The sequence below is a fragment of the Callionymus lyra genome, chromosome 16, assembly GCF_982586985.1.
Source record: "Callionymus lyra chromosome 16, fCalLyr1.hap1.1, whole genome shotgun sequence".
NCBI classification, from domain to species: Eukaryota; Metazoa; Chordata; class Actinopteri; order Syngnathiformes; family Callionymidae; genus Callionymus; species Callionymus lyra.
This window is the reverse complement of record NC_141833.1, coordinates 11,227,760-11,239,038: the sequence shown is the minus strand read 5'-3', so window position 1 is coordinate 11,239,038 and position 11,279 is coordinate 11,227,760. Positions and strand designations below refer to the sequence as shown.

The 11,279-nt window shown below is 38.9% G+C and overlaps 1 protein-coding gene across 1 annotated transcript; it reads right to left on the bottom strand.

The window, feature by feature from the left end:
* Positions 1–6,543: 6,543 nt before the first annotated feature.
* Positions 6,544–7,555, bottom strand: LOC148063673 (semaphorin-4E-like). Its single transcript, XM_087811400.1, has 4 exons — positions 7,427–7,555; positions 7,028–7,206; positions 6,794–6,950; positions 6,544–6,696 (listed from the first exon to the last, which is right to left on the bottom strand). Exons 1-4 carry the CDS (start codon positions 7,553–7,555, stop codon positions 6,601–6,603), a joined length of 561 nt encoding a protein of 186 aa, XP_087667526.1. The 3' UTR covers positions 6,544–6,600.
* Positions 7,556–11,279: the final 3,724 nt, after the last annotated feature.

The window sequence follows — 11,279 nt, the reverse complement described above, 5'->3', positions numbered from 1 at the left end:
ACCCGTAAAACAGTAACGTTTGAATACAAAAATTGGATGTTAACCATAAATGTTCATCATTATTTTTGTCGTTTTATTAAATGCATCAATGCCGAAAAAATTAAATGGCAGCATACTTGTGTTGGTGTTGTAAATGATATATCATTTATGATATATGATATATTAGGATTAAAGGCGCCGACGAGGACGGCTTCCTCTTCCAGTAGCTCCGCAGAAATTTCTATAATTTTCTGTTTTTTATAATTTTTTTTACTATAATTTTTTAAATGGATACTTTTGAACATGGGGAGAATCGTCTTGTTTATTCAAGAGAGGATCTACTGTCGCTGAAGTCAATGGCACGGGCTGGAGATCGCCAAGAGATCCCGATCGAACTTCAGCGCCGTTACAGAGGCTGTCGGGCAGGGAAGAGACTAAAGGCTAAGCTAACGGACAATCGGAGACGTCACAGACCAACGATCCCAACGATCACGATGGGGAACGTCAATTCACTGACGAATAAGATCGACGAGAGAAGGAGGTCTGATCATGTACGTGAATAAACGCTGGTGTAGTCCGGGACACGTTACTGTAAAGAAAGTCTCTTGTTGTCAAGATTTAGAACTGTTGGCTGTCAGCATGCGTCCATATTATCTACCACGTGAGTTCAGTCACGTGATCGCGCTGTGCGTTTACATTCCTCCAAGCGCTGCGGCTGCATCTGCCTGTGAGAAGATCCACACAATGACAGCTCGACTTCAGAATCAACATCCTGACGCGTTTATCATCATCTCTGGAGACTTTAATTATGCCAACCTGGACTCTACTCTGCCTACTTTCCATCAGGCTGTGGATTGTCCCACCAGGAATAACAGGACAATTGACCTTCTTTATTCCAACTTGAAGGACGCCTACAGAGCCAAACCTCTTCCTCCACTTGGAAGGTCCGATCACAACCTGGTCCACCTTCAGTCACAGTACATTCCTCTGGTGCAGAGACAGACTGTGACCACTAAGACAATCAGAAAGTGGACACCAGCTGTGGAGGATGCCATCAGAGACTGCCTTGAAACAACAGACTGGGATGTGCTGCTGAGGTCTCATGGTCAGGACATCGAGGGACAGACACACTGTCTAACAGATTATTTAAATTTCTGCTTGGACGTTGTCGCCCCTACTAAGACTGTCCGCTGTTACCCTAATAATAAACCGTGGGTAACAAAGGAGGTCAAGGATGTCCTTAACAGGAAGAAAGTGGCATTCAGGAGCAGGGACAGGGACGCCATGAGGTCAGCTCAGCAGGAGGTGAAGCGATGCTTGAGGGAGGCAAAGGACACCTACAGGAGGAGGTTGGAGGAGAAGCTGAGCCGAGAAGAAATAAGAGAGGTCTGGGATGGTGTTAAAACCATCACTGGACACAAGACCAAGGCCTCTCTGACTGCAGTGGACACGGTGGAGGAGGCAAATGGTCTGAACAACTTTTTCAACAGGTTTGAGCAGGTCAACTCACCCTCGCTGCTGCCCGCCTCAGGACCTGCCCCACCTTCTTGTGCCCCCCTCAGCTCCACACAACCACTTCCCAGCTTCACCTCACTCCAGGTACAGGATGTACTTCGGAGGATTCGTCCAGGGAAGGCTGCTGGTCTTGATAAGGTGTCTGCTCGACTGCTAAAGACCTGCGCTGCTGAACTAGCTGAGCCACTCCAGCATGTCTTCAACCTCAGTCTACGGCTGGGGAAAGTACCAACTCTGTGGAAGACTTCCTGTATTGTTCCAGTCCCTAAAAAGACCCGACCGAGTGTGCTGAACGATTACAGACCGGTGGCACTGACTTCGCAGCTGATGAAGACACTGGAGCGGCTGGTCCTCAAACATCTCAGGCCACAAGTCCAGCACGCGCAAGACCCCCTGCAGTTTGCCTACCAGCCAGTAGACCTACTACCACTTGGATAAAGGAAGTGGTTCAGTGAGAATCCTGTTCCTGGACTTTTCTAGTGCCTTCAACACTATCCAACCCACTCTGCTGCAGGACAAACTGACTAAGATGCATGTGGACCCTGGTCTGGTCTCCTGGATTACGGACCATCTTACTGATCGACCACAGTATGTCAGGCTGAAGGACATCAAGTCTGACACTGTGGTGTGCAGTACAGGAGCACCTCAGGGGAGAGTACTGGCCCCTCTCCTCTTCACCATCTACACTTCGGACTTCTGCTACAACTCAGAGCTGAGTCTCCTCCAGAAGTATGCTGACGACACTGCCATTGTTGGATGCATCAGGGACAACAGCGAAGACGAGTACAGGAGTCTGATACGTGACTTTGTGGACTGGAGTGAGAGGAACCACTTGCAGCTGAACACCTCAAAGACCAAGGAGCTGGTCTTGGACTTCGGGAGGTCCAGGACAAAGCCACGTCCAGTGTCCATCAGAGGCGACGAGGTGGAGATAGTGGACAACTATAGGTACCTCAGTGTGTGGATGGACAGTAAACTGGACTGGTCCTGCAACACAGACCATGTATATAAGAAGGTTCAGAGTAGACTGTACTTTCTGAGGAGGCTTCGGTCATTTAACATCTGCAAGAAGCTCCTCTGCATGTTCTACCAGTCTGTGGTGGCCAGTGTCATGTTCTATGCTGTGGTGTGTTGGGGTGGAAATGTGTCCAAGAGGAGTGTCAACAGGTTGGACAGGTTGATCAGGAGGGCTGGCTCTGTGGTTGGAATGAAGCTGGACTCACTGGTGACAGTTGCTGAGAGGAGATCATTGAACAAACTACTGTCCATCATGGATGATGACAGTCATCCTCTGAACACTGTCATCAGTGAGCAGAGAAGCAGAATGAGTGCACGAATGCTCCTACCCAGGTGCAAAACAAATAGACGCAGGGACTCATTCATCCCTCGGGCTATTAAATTGTACAATTCTGAGTTCGGGGGCAGGAGTGCAGTGAGAGTATCTGGATGTTCTGTTCCATGTTAGTCTTTGTATCCTTGGTCTTTGTTGTTTTTCTTTCCTTGACCTATGTTCTTTGTGTTTGTCTTTAGACTTAGATTGTGTCATCTTGTTCTTCCTCTTTATGTTCTTCTTCTTATTTAATTTTTTATGTATTATTTTTTATTGTTTATGAAAAATTGCTGGCTATTGGTAAAAAACAATTTCCCGAAGGAGACCTCCTGAGGGATCAATAAAGTTTTACCTTACCTTACCTTACCTTATCATTTTTAGCCAACTGGGGGCGCCAAGTAACCTCTCTGAACTTTCGGTTGAGGCAACGTCTGATAGTTTAGGCCTTTTTTATACTGTTGTCAAATAATGTTCATGTTTAACGGCTCAATTGAAGAACAGAGTTTTGTAAATAAATACTCTTAATAAAATAAACTCATGTTTTTGAGATGTCATTCGAATATATACTTCAATTCATCTTTATAATGGAGGAAGAAAAAGAGAAAATAAGACTTTCTTTCTAGCAATTCACTTACAGCGGAAAAAACTACTCGTGTTTTGGGGCCAAATGAGTAGTAAGGACCCAAGATATTTGTTAATAAAGCTGAATTGGAAAATTTCAAGTTAAGTATGGAGGGAAATGTCAGAAATAAATAGTGATTTCGTGATTGCGAGAAAAAAAAATAGTTTAACAAAATAAAATGCTGAAATGAAACCAGAAAAACCTATTAATGTAATATTAATATATTCATATTTAACCAATGTCATAAAGTTGTTCAAATGAAAATATGAAATGCATATTTGCATAACCTGCAATAGTAAAGTATACCAACATGTATAGAAAAAAACAGTATATCAAGAAAATTATTTTATTAGGGTTTGAAGGAAAATATTCAATTCATGTGCATGAAACAGAAAGATAAGATATCTATGTTAAAATTAATAATATTCAAGCAACACAACATCATTTTCTGCTTTTAAACTTTAAAAAACAAGATAAATGTAGACATTACACGTGTTGTTCAATGTTAATTACAAGTTGAGGTTCATCTTAGAAATACCACAAAATAGTTATTATAAAGAGTTTTATTACCTGCACTTTATTAACAGAATTGAAACAACTAACCTGAAAAAAATAAATCAAAATTCTGTTGATACTATTTTGTGTCGTATGTTGTGTATAAATGATACTTAAGCATAGTTGAACTATTTACAAGAAATTAAGTTACAACACTAGTTTGATATAGAACTCCAAAATATCTTAAAAGTATTAACTAAAACTTTTTTCAGGTCCATTTTTATAGAGGTGAGAAACTATGAGTCTTCATCTGCTTATGATCATCAAACCTCACAAACATTAAACCTGTATAATAAAGACTGCAGACATTTGTTGTTGATTCCTCCTACATGAAAGTGACTTGAATAGGTGGCCTTTGAATATGTTCCATGTCAAAAGGCCCAAGAGAAACATGGATAGCAGCACCAAAACAACATTCTTTACAATGCTGATGGCATCATTAGACGATGAACCCGTAAAAAAGTGACGTTTGAATACAAAAATTGGATGTTAACCATAAATGTTCATCATTATTTTTGTTGTTTTATTAAATGCATCAATGCCGAAAAAAATTAAATGACAGCATACTTGTGTTGGTTTTGTAAATGATATATCATGATTAGGGCGCCAAGTAACCTCTCTGAACTTTCGGTTGAGGCAACGTCTGATAGTTTAGGCCTTTTTTATACTGTTGTCAAATAATGTTCATGTTTAACTGCTCAATTGAAGAACAGAGTTGTGTAAATAAATAATCTTAATAAAATAAACTCATGTTGTTGTGATGTCATTCGAATATATACTTCAATTCATCTTTAGAATGGAGGAAGAAAAAGAGAGAAATTAGACTTCCTTTCTAGCAATTCACTTGCAGCGGAAAAAACAACTCATGTTTTGGGGCCAAATGAGTAGTAAGGACCCAAGATATTTGTTAATAAAGCTGAATTGGAAAATCTCAAGTTAAGTATGGAGGAGAATGTCAGTGATTTCGTGATTGCGAGAACAAAAAATACAGTTTAACAAAATAAAATGCTGAAATGAAACCCGAAAAAACTATTAATGTAATATTAATATATTCATATTTAACCAATGTCATAAAGTTGTTCAAATGAAAATATGAAATGCATATTTGCATAACCTGCAATAGTAAAGTATACCAACATGTATAGAAAAAAAACAGTATTTCAAGAAAATTATTTTATTAGGGTTTCAAGGAAAATATTCAATTCATGTGCATGAAACAGAACGAGTTGAACTATTTACAAGAACTTAAGTTACAACACTAGTTTGATATAGAACTCCAAAAGATCTTAAAAGTATTAACCAAAACCTTTTTCAGGTCCATTTTTATAGAGGTGAGAAACTATGAGTCTTCATCTGCTTATGATCATCAAACCTCACAAACATTAAACCTGTATAATAAAGACTGCAGGTGTTTGTTGTCGACTCCTCCTACATGAAAGTGACTTGAATAGGTGGCCTTTGAATATGTTCCATGTCAAAAGGCCCAAGAAAAACATGGATAGCAGCACCAAAACAACATTCTTTACAATGCTGATGGCATCATTATTCTGGGATTCAGATTCTTCAAAGTCCAAGGTGACAACATTGTACTGGACAACAGTTGTGCTGTACTCATCTCCCTTCGATCGCTCCACAGACAGGCAGCTGTAGTTACCGGTGTCAGCGTGTGAGACACTTATGATGAGCAGTCCATCTTGTTGGTGCAGATGTTGAGATGAAGGGACCAGAGGGACTCCATCTTTCTCCCACATGATTGTTGCTAGCATTGACTCTGAAGAGAAGGGAAGCTTCAAGGACCCCAAATCAGGTTTGGCTTGTATCACTTTCTGGACGGGCGCTGAAAACGAGGCTGAAATAATGCATATCAGAACTATTTATAATAGGGAAGCCAAAACATCCAACATGTTTGCCTTACTCACCTCCTTGTGGACAGAGAGAGGCGTTGCCATCTTTGACACTGAATCAGATCTCTAGAGATGCACAATCATAAGTTCAATGTATTAGCAGCAGAGATGGGCAATCCCCCAACAGATACTCACCTCTGTGTAGCAGAAAGAGTTGAACATTTGCCAGCAGCATGGTCCCAGCCACAGTAAGGGTCTCTGGCAAGAACACAGTCCATGCAAGTCAAAGATCTTCCACAGGAGGACAGGGACATCTGTACTACCCCAGAGTCTGAGCCTGCGTAGATCTGACGCTGCACATCAGAAAAAAAAGAATATTTTCAGGGATTGAACTCAACATGAAGCTCAACACTCTGTCATGACATTACCGTGACATTGGAGAACTTGAGAATCTTGATGGGCTCTGAGGTCTTAAAGACTTGAACTTCCTCAATGACGAACATCTCTCCATCATAGTTCACAGCTTTCACGATGGTTCCCCCCTCTTATATTAAAAGATGTAAATGTGGCGAACAATTACACATGTATTTATTATACAATTATTCATTACATCCTGTCACATATACACACCTGTCCCAATGAACATCACATGATGGTTGTCACCGTCCACCGACTGAACTTGGTCAATGACTATCCGTGGGAATTTGATTCCCTTTCTAAACAGTAAAGTTTTCTTTCCTATTGGCATTATTGGTTCACCAATAAGTGTATTTTTTTGAATAAACAAGAGTTTTATCAGGAAGGTCAGAACTCTGAGTGATGCTGGCGTTACGTGCAGCATCATCGATGCACTAGAGATGGAAAAGAGAGGAGCAATGGTTATCAAAACTTAAGAAGTCCTGGCAAGTTTAATCAAAATGATCTGCATATAAAAGGGGGTTAATTTACCGAACCAGGACGAGGCACTGGCAATATTCCGTTGTGGAGTACCCATTTAGAATGAATTCCATTTACCAGTCCTTCCGTCATGAATCTACCTTCAGCTAAAACCCTGCTGATCTCTGACACACGGTACGCACACACAGCAGAAATCTCTCTCGAGGAGCTGAAATATATATTTGAGATTAATTCACTTCGGAAAGGAAACGAATCAAATTATGTCCGAATGTTAAATCTTCATACGTCTGTGATGTGAAGACAGCGAAGAACAAACATGACTTCCAGTCTTTTTGGGGGTCACACCAGCGGAATGTGTCCTGGATGATGTACGGCAGTTTGGAGTCAGGGACTGGACATTCTAGTGTTGCTTTAACAAATGATGTCCACTTGTCCTGCAAAGTCCTCAGACCTCCGTGATCGCCCTGAAACATCAGAAAAATGCTTGAACGTTGAAGGTAGTTGTGCTAAGGTTGGAGGACAAGGCAGTTGTTTTCCTGTGGACTGTATAAAATATGGACTTCAAGTCAACCATCTGTAGGTAAATGGTCATGGCCATCTTGGAATTGCAGTTTTCAGGCTTAACGAGACTGACCTTAGTAACCACCTCTTGAAATCGCAAGTTGCCCTTCTGTTTGTTCTTACCTTGCAGACTCGAGCAACCCGGCTAACAAGCACCTGCTTGTAGCTATCGTACTCCATTGCTGTCTCACTAAAGAACAAGTAGATCTTGTCATCATCTCCGGTGACACTGTTTTGACTCTCAGGCATCATCTCCAGGGAAATAAATTCAGGGTCTGTTAATCACATTGAAATAAGAGAAACATGTTAATCAGTAAAATAGCACACATGCAACAAGTAATGATAAAAACTTTATGAAATATAACTTCACCATAAAACCAGGATCTTCTATAATCAGTTTGAATGAAGGTTGTGGAACGCCGCATCAGGACAGACTCAGTCGCTCGAAAGTTCACTGATGTAGCCGAGTACAGATCATTGTCTTGAAAAGTAAAAGGCAATTTAAAAAAAGAAGCTGTAGAAAAGGAGTTCAGATGTACAACATTCTGCTCACCTAGCATGAGAGAGGCTGATCTTTCGAAGGGGTCATACGGGCAACGTCCTTTACCGGACTTTATTTGGTTCTCAAGAGTCAATTTTCCATCGTTGTACGACTACAAGAGATAAATGTGTAAACACATTTGTTTGTGGACAATCTTTAAACAAAACACTTGACTGCTCTTACACAATAATAAATATAAGATCATTTTTATTGTTGCGTATTAATAGTTTAAAGTTGTTGTAGTTTTTTTCACTAAGAAAGAAAAACACCACACTGCTCTATCATAAGCTTCCGTGACTGGATAACAGATTTTGTGTGTAGCAAATAAAATAGTCACTGGCTGGCGGACTCGAGCTAAGCCGTTTAAACATTAACATTCCTCATAAATTTGTATTTTTGTATAAATATTGTGTATTTATTCAATAATGAATTTTCCTTTTTTAAACAAACATACTTACTGGGGCATATGCAGTTTTTAATAAGTTAATCTGTGACATCCTTTCAAATCATATTGTTAAAGTAAACATTTCTCACCATGTAGTCACATTTTGGGTTGAAAGTAAGTAAGTAAGTAAGTAATATATATTTATATAGCGCTTTTCGAGACCAGGGTCACAAAGCGCTTTAACAATCAAAACAATACTCAAAACAGTACATACTTCAAAGATCAAGACAACACCGAGAACAACACAGGAGTTCGAGAAATTCAAGGAAAAGCCTGCACAAATAGAAACGTCTTAAGGTGTTTCTTAAAGGAGTCAGTAGACTCCATCAAGCGCAAAGAGAGAGGAAGATTGTTCCAAAGCTTAGGAGCAACAGCCTGAAAAGATTTCTCTCCTCTGGTCCTGAGCCGTGTGCGTGGAACCATAAGTAGATTCTGATCCACAGACCTCAGAGCCCGAGCTGGGGTGTAAGGCTGGATCAGATCAGTGATGTAAGGAGGAGCCTGACCATGAATAGCTCTGAAAGTAAGAACCAGAATTTTAAAGTTGATCCTGAAAGAAACTGGAAGCCAGTGAAGAGTTTTAAGGACCGGAGAAATGTGAGTTCTTCTACTAGAGCGGGTCAGAATTCTCGCTGCAGAGTTCTGAATCAACTGCAGGCGAGACAGCTCCTTCTTGTTAAGACATGAAAACAAACTGTTACAATAGTCCAGACGAGAAGAAACAAACGCATGGATTACAAAATTGGAAAGCATTGGTTCCACACACATACATCTTGTTGTCTTGTCTTTTCAGCAGAGTTTTAATCTGGTTTCTGCAGTGAATCTAAAAATGTGTAAGACAAAATGTGATTATTTCACCAAGTTTTCTTTCATACACATTTTTTAAAAATTCAACTTACTACTGGATCCTTTCCCTTAAATCCACAAGCAGTGACCTCTGCTGGTGGCACATCCCATTGGACCTAAATATAACAAATTATTTAAACGATTTATAGTAAATAGTTCAAGTAATGCTTGGTTCGATGATTTATGCTCATTGTAACAGGAATTAATTCACATTTTATTGAAGTAAGGAAAGCTCAAGTTTTGAGACAATATAAGTTAAAAGGGAAAAAGAACCAATGAAGACAATCTTGACTATAAAGAAGAATCGAGGGGAAGGTGTAAAGTTTTCCAAAGATTCACTATAGTGAATACAGTGACTATATAATATAATATAATACACTATAAAAAGTTCTTACTGAGTCATTTTTCTTGGTGATGTCGTTGAGGTCGAGGGCGTACACCATCCCACTGGCACCCACCATCAGCAGGCCCAGGTCCTCCCTCAGCAGCATGGTGGAGTAGTCCAACACTCCCTCCTCATGAAACGTGCGATTATTGTCACCTTGGTAGAAGATAAATAATGAATAAACTACTGGACTAATGTATCATTATTGATGAATAAACTACTGGACTATTAATCATTAATGATGAATAAACTACTGGACTAATGTATCATTAAAGATGAATAAACTACTGGACTAATGTATCATTAAAGATGAATAAACTACTGGAATAATGTATCATTAATGATGAAAAAACTACTGGACTAATGTATCATTATTGATGAATAAACTACTGGACTAATGTATCATTATTGATGAATAAACTACTGGACTAATGTATCATTAAAGATGAATAAACTACTGGACTAATGTATCAAGAACAAAGTAATGAGTGTAACTTACTGTCATAAGGCACAAATCTGCGAGGGACAGGGTCCGGTGCTGAGGCCAGGGCCGGCAGCAGAAGTCCGAAGAAAGTGAACTCTAGAATCATTATTACTTTTCTTCTCCAAACAAATGTCTAAATAGAACTTGGATGGACACAACTGTATATATGATGTTAAAATTAAAGGAACTAAGGCTTTAAAGACTAAAAAGCTGTGACGTAATAAAGGCATAAAAGATCAAAGACAGTGACTGCCTTAACTTTGTTGTACTGTTTGGCAGCAGTGACATATGAATGGAGGTTATTACTCAATAACAAAAAAATGACTTCCATTAAAAAATATATAAAAAAAAGCAACTTCAATCAAAAATGTTTTTTTCAAACTTTTTTGTGTATATATATTATATAATATTATATATTATTTTGTATACATATTATGGTTAGGACATTTCTGTCCTAATATCTCTATATATCTATATATCTATATATCTATATACTACACACGGTTTTATACATATATAATATATGTGTATATATATAGATATATATATATCTATATATCTATTTATCTCTCTCTCTCTCTCTCTCTATATATATATATATATATATGTATACACATATATTATATATGTATAAAAAAAGTGTAGTATTTGGTTTGATTTGTGTTAATGCTAACGTTAATAAGTAAGAGTGCTAATACGGTTTTGCTAAAGGAAATTATTGTTTTCTTTGTTTAAATATTATTGCATATATTTTGTGATGCTGAGATCCATTTATACTTCAAATCTTCAACTTCAATAAACAAGGTGCTCATCATCAGTTGAAGAGATGGCTCGTCAATATCAGTCAGTGCTGCTACAGTAAGAGCTTTACCTTATTCAAACCTTAAAAAGTAAAGAAATTGTAATATCCTCATAAAATAGTCGCTTCTAAAAATCAACCAATAGAACAAACGGAAATGGATCAAGCAAAAGATGCCCGTCTAGTTGAAGAAAGTGAATAACGTCGTTCTGGTGGTTCAAGGAATCCCCCACTTGACGCTCTCCTCGGCTGTATCTATGGCTGCTGTACAAAGCCCTACAACTTTGTTTAGAGAGCGCTTTAGGACATCTCATCAAGACTCCACGCTTTCATGTTGAACATCATGCTGTCACAGCTTAGTCACATCAGTTGGGTGATTGTGTGTGAATGGGTAAACATTGTTGTGAGTTGGTTTGAAAAAAGCTTCTATGTGGGTTGGAATGATTTTGTAATGAGATTTTATTATTAAAAATATA